A 14,439-nucleotide genomic window follows, 5' to 3' on the forward strand; every position below is an offset into this window, starting at 1 on the left:
TATAGTATTTAAAAGCACCATTGACGTTAAGATAGATGCCACTGGCCGATGCATCGTGTCTCCTGCAGTTTCTTTTTAATATCCTGTGACAAGCATTGCTTTATTGACATGTCAAGTCTTTCAAAAACGCATCTCAAACCTTTTACATTTTGTTCCATTTCATTGCACGCCATTCAGCTGTTTTTTTTTTTTCTTTCAAACACAAGACGTGACCTATCTTGGTGCAGTGATCCTAAAATCAGTCTAACTGTACAGGGTTTCCTTAAAACTGATGAGGAATGTTAACTAGTGAGGAATCAGCTAAAAGAGCAACATCGGTAACATTCCCAAACAGGCCACACAATAGCTGAAACCTAGACTTCTGCAGAGTTGGTTCACTCGCACACATGCCTTCGCTTGGAGAGCTTGAGTAGTGCACACCAGAGATGTGTCCAGCAGCAGTGCTGTGAACATGCATTCAGACACCACGGTGAGTTCTTCATATGCATGGGGTCGTTTAGATGGCTGTCAGTGATTTGATACAATAGTCAGTTGCTTAGTAACATTTTTATGAATTTTTACAAGGCATGTGAGAATGCGAAATGTGCAACAAACATTTTCCCAAATTCGTAATGAGAATCATTTATAAATCTCCTGTTGTCAACAAAAAGAACCAATGAGGCCTTACTGCAGATTTCTGCAAAAACCAAGAACTCCATCAGCATTAATAAATGTTATTATTGTAATTTTACTATTGTTCTGTAAAATGAAATAAAAGAAAAAGATTATAGTGAGGATAATAATAATTACAACAGCTATATTAATACATTTATTATAGCATTCACACATAGTGTTCAGACTGGGATCTGCGATATTTTCTAATGTTATTTTATTTGATGTTATTTTAAAATATTATTTTAATAACTTATTCAATTCAATTTAAATGAAATTGTTTTATTGGTACAATGACTGCTAGAATGTTAAAAAATGTTCAGTGTTAGGTAAATATTTTTAAAGCACATTTTAGTTAATTAATTTATGCAATGGTGAAAAAAATTGGCAAAAAAGGTAAAATAAAAACCGTGTTTGGTGTTCAGCCTTCAGCATTCGGCCCAGTGTTTCGTTTTGTTCAGCTTCGGCCAAGAATTTTAATTTCGGTGCATCTTAAGTTTTTATAATGGAATAGAATACTCTGGGTGTTCTTCACACTAAGAAAAAACTAGTTCTTTTCACAAATGTTCTGTGAAAGTTCTTTGCAGAACTCAAATGGTTGTTCTATGGCAGGGCTGGGCAACTTCGGTCCTGGAGGGCCACTGTCCTGCAGAGTTTAGCTCCAAGCCTAATTAAACACACCGTCCTGTAGCTTTCTTGTAATCTTGAAGACCTTGATTAACTTGTTCAGGTGAGTTTGATTAGGGAGTGGGAATCTGTGGGTATCTCACGATTCGATTCAAAATCGATTACGATTAATGATGCATCGATACATCACAATGTTGTCATACAACCTGTACATGTATTAGGGGTGGGAATCTTCAGGCACTTCACTATCCGATCCGATTCCCAAACTATTCTTGATCTACATTTTTGACAATTTTTCTTCTGTGCAAATAAATCTTTGCAACTTTACATCTTATACAAAATTGCAGTTTTATGCTTTTTTTATAGTTGGAATCTCTTTATGTCAGTACTGCCATCTTAAAAATATAGAGTCTGAATCTTCACTGGTTTCACAATTCAGTTTAATTACGATTATCATTATCAACTAAAAATATCACTTTGCTTCACATTCTCAGTTTTCAATATTACTGCACATGGCTACATTTTCATATAAATTTTATAGCAAATTTATTTTGTGCAAAATTTACTTTATTATTATTATTATTATTATTATTATTATACAAGCACATCAGGCTATTTTTTAAAAACAATTACTTATTTAAAAAAAAGTGTTCTTTAAGTGTCCGAAAGCTTACAGACAACAGTTGAGGATTAAAATTTTTTCCCTCATCATTATTGCTGTTTGATTATTACTGATGAGATCATAGAAAGTGGCAGCTTTAACAGACTGCATTCACGCACCGATCTATTTCGATATCAGATATTTTGTCCTGCTCTGAAAACATAAATAACTGTGTGTACATCAGTTTCATATAAAAGTATTTGAAAATGAAAGTGCATTTAACCGCAGCCGCAATTGAGCTTCAGGACAACAAACACCAAGCGCACGTGAAAGTCTGTCAGTGCACGAGCTTGGTGCATCTAATAGTACTGCATTCCAAACTACATAAATGAAACCATATCTAAAATAAAACACAGCGAGTGGACGGAAGCACAGATTATCAAGCAATGTGCCAGGTCTCACAGTGCAAACTCTTTGCATTGAAGCCACCCGCGTCTTTAGCGCGCACAGAGAGCAGTTAGCCCAAGGCGCTAAATCCAAGTCACAGATAGTAGTATATATCTTGAGCTCTACTTTATTCATTTAAAATGTGCATCATTCTGAGACATTTCACATTATACTGGACATTCTATTTGTATAACTGGGTTCAATGACACAGTCAACATATTCTGCAGAAATGATAGGCCCTTAACGGCTGGAATATACTACACAACTTTCATATGGTTAAAGTTCGGCAAAATGTCCAGAAACATTCTAGAACTTCTGTTGACTCTTCAGGATTTTTTGGTAACCTTTGGATAATTTGGGAAAGTTTGGAAAGTTCATGAAAATGTTATACTTATATATTTGTGCATTCTGGTCAGTTTGTGCTGATATGAATTGTAATGTTAAGGTTATGTATTATAAATAACTAGGCGTATCTTATATTAGATAAATCCCATTGATTAAAACCTTGCAGTCAAAATGCTTCATTGGTGATCTTCAGCGCACGCAGCTCAAAACAGAAATGCAGAACATTAATAACTATGATTTTGTGCGATATAATCAGGGCCCCAATATCGCTGGATGCATTGTGCATATTCTACACATTCCTGCAGGGTTCGCGATTATAAAGCTGGAAGTTCCCACAAACATTTCTGTACTAAAGATTGCAGCTGGAATCCAAACAGATCATCAGAGCCGATCAGTCATTTTAAAGCTTTCTGTAAGACAGAATTTCACAAACATTGTGAGTGACTGTGATTGAGTGGTACTGCGTCTTCTCTCGTTCTCTCAAACTGCACAAATCCATAATATCCATGTTCATTTTTCTCTGCACGCAATACAAGACTAGTGTGCGTTTTGGACAGTTCAGGGAATTGCCACTTGCACATCATCTTAAGTCATGCCACTTTAAACATCCAAGCTGTTTTAACCCATAATGTACTAGGGTTTGGGTTGCTTGCAATTATGCATAATTAATTGTTATTATAATAATAAGTACATATAACGTGGACACCTTAAAATAAAGTGTTACCCAATTTTTTAAGTTTCATTTTTAATGCATTAACATTTAAGTAATAATTATTATTAAGTTAAAAGTGAATCTAGTGTTCTTTACCATTGCTCGTGCCATGAACCCTACACCCACAGCAAATAGAACCAGACCATTATATGAAACGAAGCGTGGTATATCGTTACACCACTAGAATAGTGTGTAAATATGTCTAGATATCTATAGTTTTGTAAGGTTATAACTAGTCCTGCACAGAGCCTGTAGAAAGTTTGACACATTGCCTGTCTTTGCATCTTGGTTTATGGATTTGGCCGGTGACTTTCTGGCTACCAGTACAAATGTGATGTCGTAAGCTACATTTTGCAGATTTTTCCCAACAATCAGTTGAGAAAATGTGGCAAACAGTGTGTAGATTCATAATTTTCGCTTATTGTTCGCTCAACATGCCATTCTGGTCTGTAACGGGCTTTCTCTGTGTTTTTGATGACTGAGGTGCGATAGTCCCCTTCTCTGTGACCGATGGAGTAGAATGGAGTGTGTGTTTCCTTTTCTTAAATGAAAGTATTGTAGTATCAAAATTGATATCATAACTGAGAAATGGAATCGGAATTCGAATGAATATGGAACAACATTGGTAAATTAACATCCCATGGCCTAAACAATTGAATCGCATTAATTTGAGATTAAATGAAGCTGTGCTAAAAGTCTTGGTTTATTTGTATCCCTTGCTTTACTCCCCATCCGAGTGAAATCCCAGGCGATGCGCACCTGTCTCAGCTCAGACGGCCCGCGGTCTCTCAGACGCTGGGAACGACAGCTGTGGTCTGCTGCCCTGTGAAGAGACTATTTATAGCCTGCTCCCAGAGCCACTATAACAAGCTTCTGGATCCCTGTTGGGACTCCAAAGTGCTTCCGAATGTGTATGTTGCTTTGCATTTTGGCTTGGCTCCGAGCACAGAGTGGGCGGGATGTTGGCACTGGATAGGGGAGTGTGTAAGCGAGCATGTGCACGAGTCTGGCTCCGTGATGTGGATCATTAAACAGCCAGCTGCTCCGTGAGGGAGTGAAAGAAATGGGATGATCCCTACCCCTGCCTCCCTCGTGTTTAGCACCTGCAGCGTCTGGCAGAACGTCTGTGTTTACTCTCGAACCGGTGTGAGCTCAGTGCTACCCGTGCTGCATCTCAATCAGAGACGCGGATAGCTTGTCCGGGAAAAGTGGATTTTGTGATGGGACAAGTGAAAGAGAATTTCACTGCTGTTAATTCTGCTGTTAAATAAAGAAACCGTGTAGGACAGTGGTTATTATGCGCAATCAGTGAGAAACTCTATATTTGTGCAGTGTGTGTAAAAGTAACAAATAGCAGTATGCTACTTTGTCACTTAAACTTCAGTTGTGTGTGGCGATGCAGTATACACAGTCCTGCAACAAACTTTACAAACTGTGCTTGTCATTTAACCTCACTAGTGTATAGTGTATTCTGCAGTATGTGCTATATATATTGCCTACAGTTTAAGCGGGCTCGCTCTCATTAGACAAACATCGAGCGTCTCATTATCAGATCCATGAATTGTGCACCTGAATCAGTGGTGATATCCTCTCTTAGCATCCGTCCTGTTGTGTTGGTGGCAGTTACTAACAGCTGTGGTTAGTCTCACTTTCACGGAGGTGATTGAGAACCTCTCCTTCCTCCCAGATGGTCTGATGTATCATACACACTCCTGTGTGTGTGTGTGTGTAACGTGTCAGTCGTTCATTAGCAGGTTTTAGTAGATAAGGTGGATTTATTAAAGCTATTAGCAGACTCCGCAGCATATTGAGCCTCATGTAGGCATGTTGATTTACACTCTCTCTCTCTCTCTCTGCAGTTTTCCCTCACAGCATGGAACTGCTTAAACAATATTTATAAGGTGTCTAAAAATGATCCCCTTAATATGAAATTTAATAGACCTTAGTCAGAGTTGTCAGCATGTGGAACCTTTTTCAGCATTTTTTTAGCAATTTCCCATGATTTGAAATCGTGACGTTTTTGTAACATTCTTTAAATCATCATTTTCGTTCAAGTCAAATTTGTGTGCATTAAGGTCTATAAGAAGAATAATCACACACACACTTTGTTTCTTCAGAGTTGGGTTCACTTTCCTGGGATGACCTGGAGAACGATCTTCCAGATGAGCTGATTCCTAATGGAGACCTGGGGCTGATGTCCATGTCCTCTAACGGCGGGGCTGCAGGTACGGGCGGTCACGGCCCCATGGTCCCTGACACTGCTGCCAAGCACAAGCAGCTCTCCGAGCTGCTACGGCCTGGAAGCAGTGCTGGCATCGGACCTCAGCTGGGTGGGCTTAGAAAGATTCCCCTGGGCCAGGGCTCCCCTTCTCACCCGTCTCAAACACAGAAACCAGGTGGCACTCCCGGGGCGCAGTGCAATAATGCCAGCTCGGCTGGCTTGGGACTCGGCACGGGATTTACCCAGGCCATGCTGAACAGTGGCATGATGGGACAGAGCGCAGGCGGACAGCCAGGTCAGGTGATCAATGGGACTCTGAGCTCTGTAGGCCGCGGTCGAGGAGCACCGGGGATGCAGTACCAGGGTGGCGTCATGCAGGTGGCACCTTCTGTAGGGGCGGGAGGAGCAGGGGGGGCGGTACCAGGAGGAGCGGGGAGTGTCCTGGCAGAGACACTCACACAGGGGGCACAGCAGATGGGCATCAACACCCAGCAAGCCGGAAATATCAACAAGGTGAGATGGCCAGTTTCACTCATTTTGAGTTCAGAGTCATGAGAAGATTTAAGATGGCACGAATGACAATTGTCCCTGATGAATATCCCTATTATCAATCATGTGCATTTATGTACATTTTGGCATTTTGTACAAAAATCCTTTGGAAACAGCAGATTTTAATAAAATTTTCGAATTGCACATAAAAAAAATTGTATTCGGTTACACATTTACTGTATAAATTCCTAGTGGAGCATCACACAAATCATGTAACTTTACCTCAGGTCATGGCACTGAATCATTTCTCCAGATAATTGGCTATTACTTTGCAGAATATTCTGATGTCTGCTGACGCTGATGGCGAGCAGACATTTAGTTTGTCCGAGGGTTTTGTTTGCACGCTATAAACCGCAAATCATTTAATTTAGTTAAGTAGAGTTTAGAGCTGCACGATTAATTATTAAAAGATCGCGATCTCGATTCAGACACCCTCTCGATCTCATTTCTAAATGAAGACGATTCCCCGAGTCTGTTAAACCTTTGACAAAGTCTTACCGGATCATTCAAATCTGTGTTCACACTGCCGCTGACACAGAGAGAGCGGTTAGCATGTTTGGTTAAGAAACATCTTCACAAATGGTCTTTTCAACTACACAGTATTATTTCTGTCTTACAGTCATTCATATTATCACAGAAGTACTGAGATAAAGTTTATAGTTCAGATATAAACATTGATATCTATCTGGCAGTGATCAAAATAGAGCAAATCCCCATTTGAAAGTACTGCGCTTCAAATATCTTAACAGCGCTCACTGTTCCTGTCAGACTTCAGCGAGTTTACAGTGCTGCCGTCTTCGTCTTTCTTCTTCTGTGGTTTTCCTAGTTCGTGATTGGTTGACTTCAGATAAATCAACAAATCGGCTCGTTCAACCGCACACATGTCATGAATTCAAACCGATAGCTCACGAACTTCTTAGACATGTTTAAAAATGATCTGGAGGTCGGGAAGTGCTCGTAAGCCACTCTGCTCGGCTCGTAATTCATCGCAAATGATGCGAGCGGCGACCATACAAGCATACGCGATTTCCAAACGATTGAAAAAAAACGCATGCGAACTCGTACGACAGCAAAAATCGCACGTGTACGCCCGCCTTAATGAAACAAGTAGGTTTATGAGTGAGTCGTTGAATCGGTGATTTAAACAACTTTTTCATCATTCTAATATAAAAAATTGGGGTTTTAAATATATTATATATACACCACCAATCAAAAGTTTTTTGAACCGTAAGATGTGTAATGTTTTCAAAGAAGTCTCTTCTGCTCAGTAAAATGTTGAAATTTTTACAATTTAAAATAACTGCTTTCTACTTGAATGTCTTTTTAAAATGTAATTTATTCCTGTGATGCACAGCTGAATTTTTCAGCATCATTACTCCAGTCCTCTTTCACATGATACTTCAGAAATTATTTGAATATTCTGATTTGCTGTAAAAAAAAAAAAAAAAAAAAAAATTTTTGGTGTTGCTAATAATTTCCACTCTGTTCTTATTAAAATTGTGCTTTAATTATATATATATATATATATATATATATATATAACCCAATTTTAGTTCATCATGGTGAACTTGGACGTTCTGGCGGTGATTGTAAAAATGATAAATGCATGTTGATGTCATGATGTCTTTAATAAAATATGCCTATTTTCCAATGTTTCTCTTTCTTGTTGGGTTATCACCTATGTAGACACATTTCATGATGGTAAAATACATTTCCTTTAAATGGCCATATGATGCGATTTCAAATTTTCCTTTCTCTTTGGAGTGTAATAAGCTGTTTGTGAATAGACAAGATCCCTAAAGCTGCAAAGACTAACGTCTCAAACCCAAAGAGATATTCTTTATGAAGTTCATTTAAAATCATGAAAACCAAACAAACAAAATCTTGAAATCACTTCTGAAGCGGACAGGAAGCCAGTGTAGTGAAGCTAAGACAGGGGTAATGTCCTTGTATGGGTCTGGCGCCATGTTGAGGAGATGCTGTTTCGTTGTGAAAGAAAACCTCCTTTGTTTGCCCTTCCAAAACAGGACACAACTAGAAATCAGTGGTTAAAGGGTTAGTTCATCCAAAAATGAAAATTAAGCCATAAATTACGCACCCTGAAGTCAACATAGGTGTATGAGACTTTCTTCTTTCAGACGAATTCAGTTGGAGTTATGTTAAAAATGGTCTTTGATCTTTCAAGCTGTTTGATGTCAAACACCGTATAAGTCATTATAATCTGTAATTATGTCCCCACTGGATGCAACTAATGGCTCGTTCGGAATGGGTTTTATTGTTTTTGTCTTGTGGCAGTGGTGTTCTGACCGGACACACATCACAGTATGTTAAGGGGGTGTAACATTTCCATCACATGCATGAGGCATTCGGCCAATCACAATGCAGTGGATAGCTGGCCAATCAGAGCACAACTCGCTTTTCAGTCTGATTATCTTTGTAAAAAATGATGCGTTTCAGAAAGGTGCATAGAGGAGAAACAATAATCTACAGTATGTGGAATTTTTTTTTGTTTTTGAAAAAAGGTCTCATTTGGCCCTTTTTTAATGAAATAAAAATAACTGCTTTATCTAGAAGATGATTTGAAATGTCATTTTTGTCTAATTTTTATCATTTTTATTTTATTAATCAAAATACAATGCCCACAATATTATATTCAGTGATGGGCTGAAAAGCCTACTAATATTTTAAATGAATGAAGAATTTCTCAGCATAATTACACCATTTAAAAAAATCTGAAAATATTGCACTGAAACGGGCGCTGAATTTGCGTATTTTATTTATACCGGTTATGTTTGTGGATTTTCGTCATTTATAGTATAAATATTCAGAAACACATGGAGTGCTACTTTTTGACTTCTTTCTGTTTAACTTTTATTAAACAGCAGATCAAAATAGAAAAGGCCTAAAGGATAAATTATAGTAAGGATGAATTATATTGTAACCCATCTCCAAAATAATCGCATACACAGATGCACGTTGCCATTACAGTAGTCAGCGCAGAACAACAGGCAAATAAAATCTAAACTGAGGTTACAAAAGTCAGTCAAGATAAGTGAGGGGTTTCCTTTTCTTTCTTTTTTTCTTTGATTAACATTAATGGCTGGCGGCAGCAGCTGCTGTCAACGCATGGATCCAATACACCCTTGTTTTCTTTCTCAATACTTTACGTTCACTTAACGCATAACTGATTGTATTTAATGGGATATTTTGATATAACTTGTGTATATTTGTCTATTTAAAGGTCATGTTTTTCGTGTTTTTTTTTTTTTTGTTTTTTTTAATTTTTTTTTTGAAGCTTTGTGTTTACAGAATCAGAATCAGAATGAGCTTTATTGCCAGGTATGTTCACATACGAGGAATTTGTTTTCGTGGCAGAAGCTCTGCAGTGCAACATAACAGCGACAGAACAAAAAACACAATAAGGAATAAAAATTACAAAAAAAATACAATTAGGTGGGTAAGGAATGACAATATACAAATTTACAGTGTGCATTATAACATGTTCATGTTTCGCATGTAAAAAAACAGTATTTTTCACACAATTCACTTATCTGTATACTGCTGTTTTCACTGTCATAAAAACGGGCTGATGTCTTCCTTGTTCTATAAAGTCCCTCCTTCAGAAATACGTAATGAGTTCTGATTGGGCCAGGGGTTCCTGTGTTGTGATTCGACAGCAGCTGAGCGCGCGCCGCCCTCCTGGAAACATGATTGGGCTAGTTTTGGACTAGTTTTGAGAAGCAAGTGGGCAGGATTTGTTTTGAAAACCTGGCAATCCTGATCTGAACCATAGACAGTAACGTGCTTGAGCTGTACTTATAATCACAGGAGCGTTTTTACTGACAAGATGCGCATGAAAATCGCAATTCGATTTTTTTGCATAGCCCTAACATCTAGTTAACAAAGCTTAACCACGTTGCCCTTTGTGTAATAAGTTACAGAAACTGTTAAACGCACCAACTTAATAAAATACCGTGATATTTATGAGACATCGCCGATATACGATAATATTGTCTCACGGCCCAGCCCTATATCTTCTGTAACGCTCCAGTATTGCGATGGAAAAAAATGAAGCCGTGCGTCCAGTTTGATCTGTCACTGTAGCAGCAGACGGACTCACTTTATAACTCTCTATCTTGAGCCGCGCTGTGCTGCCTCATTGTTTGATTACAGGAGTCATTCCTGCTCTTGTGTTTTTCATTAGGCTTAATTGCTTGTTTTGCGAGAGCGGTTGCGTGCCAGAACTCTCTTAAACTCTGCCATTTTGTTTGAAGTCCTGCGATAACACCAGAATTATGCTTTATGGGAAGGCAGCTGAAAAGCTCTGTGTAAAGTGGCATGTTACATGCATGCACAACTCATCTGTGCTCTATGCAAATGTGATGAACAAAACGAGTCTCTATGATGATGGGTCTGAAAGTAGCACTTGAATGTCAGAAATGGTTGGTGTGTGCATTTGTATTACAAATTCAAATCCCTAGTAATTTATAGGGGTTAGGGCTAAAATAATAATAAAAAATGCTTGATTTTTGCATTTCTTAAAAATTGCTCATTAGACCAGCCTGCATCACATATGCTTAATGAAATACAATACTTGTTTCTTGCTTATTTTCAGGTGCTGATTCCAAATATAGTTATTATTATATAAAATATATATATATATATATATATATATATATATATATATATATATATATATATATATATATATATATATATATATATATAATTTTTTTTTTTTTTTTTTTACTTTCAATTGATGATAACATGCTTTGTGATTTTATACATTTTTTATTAAACCAATAAAATTGAAATTCAGGAAAAATTCAATATTTACTGCAGAATTTGGAAACTTATTTCATAGGGCCCTAAAAATGTAATGTTTATAAAACTTTTAATAAATTGTTGGTTAATTATATAAGTTTCATGATTTCAATTTAGACATGCCTTTTGATTACTAAAATTGAATGTGACCATTAAAAAGCAGTCCATAAATAAATAAATGCAAGACAGTTTGTGGAAAATGAAATGGAATAAAAAAAAAAGGAAAATCTGCCTCCATCCAGTCAACAAGTCACCACCGTGCATGTTTTCTTTTTTGAATGCTTAATAAAAGTCTATTTTAAATGTCTTCATTGGTCCACTGAGAAAAAACTACATGTTAGTTTAGACTGACATGAGGGTGAATAATTGACAAGAGTGAGGAAATCCTGGGCATGATGCAGATCTGCTGGGAGAGTGAATCCTGGCTGCTCTGACAGACAGATAATGTGTGTGTGTGTGTATGAGTAAGCACAGAGAGTAGCGTGAGAAGTGTGTTGGTGTGTATGAATGAGTGAGCAGAGCGGAGGGAGGGAGGAGTGTTCGGTGCGTGTGCCACTCAGCTGGCCTCTTTTATCTGGTCTGCTGGAGTTATGTCAACAGAGGAGAGCAGACGGCCGGCACACTGCTGGACATCAGCACAGACACACACTCAGGAAGTGAATTTGCAGATGCGAGTTCACCGAACAAATGCAGTGAAATGTGAAACTTCTAAACACTAGCATTTCTGCTTTCCCACATTCATAAACGCGTGTATGAATGGAATTCAGTGGAATGAAAGTGTAGTGTGAGCACTAAAATGGAGTAAATTATTATGTTTTGGTTAGAAATGTGTTTTATGATGAATGAAACTAATTGTTGCAGGGTTTTATTTCTTTGTTTCTGATTTTTTTATTTAGTTTAGCTTGATGTATTAAACTAAAACTGTAATAAAAATAGGTAAAACTATGTAGAAACTCAGAAACAGAAAAACTTAAACTAATAAAACCTGACCAAATGACAAAAAAAAAAAAAAAAAAAAATATATATATATATATCTCGATTTATTTGTATTATTAATTTATCTGTTAATGTGCCGTCTCATTAGAAAAACTTTGACACAAAACGTCTATTGTTTGTTGTCAACAATGCAGTGATGGATGATGCACAGCTCACACAGAAGTCACTTCAAACCAAGCAGCTTTCTGTTGCTGAATGTGGTGAATTCGCATGACCAACTTACAAAATGTACATGGGGAAATCTTTCGCCCTCATTCAAAATTCCCAATCATTCCTATTCAGATGAGTGGATTTCCCCCTTGAAAATTCACTGGACGATGCTTATTTATCCTATGCTATAGTAACAATAATGACCAGGTGTCTGAATCTTCCGATGACTCGTCTGACATGATATTTCCCGTTTTCTTGGGTTTGTAGATGGGCATGGCTGGTGGCAGCAGTCCGTTCGGTCAGTACCAGGGTGGAGGGCAACAGATGGGCTCGGCTGGTGTGAACGCTCAGAATAAAGGCGCCCTTCCTAAAAGCCTGCCCCAGTTTCCAACTGACCTAAAGGGAGCGACGGTCACCAGTGTGCCAAACATGGTGAGTCTCCCATCACGCACACTAACTGGAGTGAGCTTGCAGACGAAAGTTCATTCTGTGACGCCGTTGTTGGTTCTCGCCCACAGCCCCAGCAGCTGCAGGTGTCGGTGGGGATGGTGGCAGGTCAGGGTGTGTCCGCGGGCCCCACGGCCGACCCGGAGAAGCGAAAGCTGATCCAGCAGCAGCTGGTTCTGCTGCTCCATGCCCACAAGTGCCAGCGGCGCGAGCAGGCCAACGACGAGGTGCGGGCCTGTGCGCTGCCCCACTGCAGGACCATGAAGAACGTCCTCAACCACATGACGCACTGCCAGGCCGGCAAATCCTGCCAAGGTGAGTCAACGTCAAACGCCCGTCGCCAGAGCTGATCCCAACTCAAATGCTTGCCTGATAAAACAAGTCTTATCCATACAATTCACAATTTGGGTTTCTACGTGAGTGTCACATGCTGCTTTGACCTCAACATGAAAAGTTTTGCAGATAGTGTTACATTAAACCAATATATTGTTCATTGTATCAATGGAATTGTATTAATCGCTATTTTCACATTATGTATTAAGGAATGAATTAACAAAACATGTTACTTTATTATAATATAATATGATTGCAATATAATATATAATATAGTGGTCGACCGATATGTGTTTTTGACAGCCAATGCCAATATCTTGGAAAGCAGGGGGGCTGATAGCTGATATAAAGCCGATATAATATTTTTATCATTCATATTTAAGAAATGTTAAATCATTTGACAATGGATTAAAAAATAAATGTGTAAAAGAAACCTACTTTAGATTACTTTTTTTTTTTCACAAATAAATAAATATTTAATAAAATTATAATATAAAAAAGTAGGCTCACCTTGAACACATTGACCAAGCAGAAAAACTTATCGGCTGATGCCGATATTTGAAAAAATGCCAAATATCGGCCGATATATCGGCCTTGACGATATATTGGTCGACCAAATATAATATTGTTTATTAAAACAAGTTCAGTCGTTTTTTCGACTGGCCTGGTCGGGCTAGTGCTTTAAATTTTTACTGGCCCTGCCACAAAAAAAGAAAATAGTTGCTGTTAAAAATGCTTGAATTTTTAAAAGAAAAAGGCTTAAAAACGCATGCAAATGATACATTTGTGTGATGATGCAGCAGTGAAAAATCCCTCAACTGGCCCTCAGGCAATCCTTATCATCAATCCCTGCTATATTACATCAGAGCACTTCCTTAAAGTTTACTTCTGGCCGAACACCTTTGGGTTCACAACCAGTAAGATTTCATTCACTCACAGTGGGAATTTCCAGAGCAAACGCTCTGCTCTGTCTCAAGTATAACAGTTAATTTAGAGAGAAACTTGTGCTCTTCATGGTATAATGCAATATTAAGGGCTTGGCAAACGGCAGGAGAGGGCTTGCGCCGGCTGCTTTGCTTGCAGAGCTTTAGTTGTTGTTGGAGCCGGAGCACAGGGCTTCATTTCAATTCAAACATAAGCCTGGTGCCAAGCGTGCCGTCCACGGTGCCAGCTCATTTCCTGTTCTTCACTGGCCGCTGTGACTCCCGAGGAAGACCATGAAGGCTAGAGACGACTCTTAAAGCATCATGTGTTTGCAGACTGTGTGTTTGGTGCCTCCTGAAAGCTCTTCTGGCAGAACTCACTTCCTTCTGTAACCGGCAACCAAACCAGGTGTGACACAGCAGCAATAAATCATAATTGTGTTGATAATGGAAACGAGCTGTGGGACACAACTCTATTGTAATAGCTACACAATTTCTCTAAACAATGGGAAATAACACTGCTTTGCCTCTATTATAGAAAATATCATAATTATATTATAATGTGTTATGGATATTCAGTTTTAAATCATTTAAAAAAAAATTAGTTGTGTAA

At 38.4% G+C, this 14,439-nt stretch overlaps 1 protein-coding gene across 6 annotated transcripts in view; it reads left to right on the top strand.

Moving 5' to 3' along the window:
- Positions 1-14,439, top strand: part of LOC127943076 (CREB-binding protein) — a 34,696-nt gene that overhangs the window by 4,230 nt on the left and 16,027 nt on the right. For all 6 annotated transcript variants that reach the window (XM_052539210.1, XM_052539212.1, XM_052539213.1 and 3 more), the window contains exons 2-4: positions 5,501-6,117; positions 12,391-12,555; positions 12,642-12,885. In XM_052539210.1, the coding sequence (XP_052395170.1) occupies positions 5,501-6,117; positions 12,391-12,555; positions 12,642-12,885 (1,026 nt within the window). The remainder of the gene's footprint in view (positions 1-5,500; positions 6,118-12,390; positions 12,556-12,641; positions 12,886-14,439) is intronic.

Source organism: Carassius gibelio, chromosome A22, assembly GCF_023724105.1.
Source record: "Carassius gibelio isolate Cgi1373 ecotype wild population from Czech Republic chromosome A22, carGib1.2-hapl.c, whole genome shotgun sequence".
Taxonomy (NCBI): domain Eukaryota; kingdom Metazoa; phylum Chordata; class Actinopteri; order Cypriniformes; family Cyprinidae; genus Carassius; species Carassius gibelio.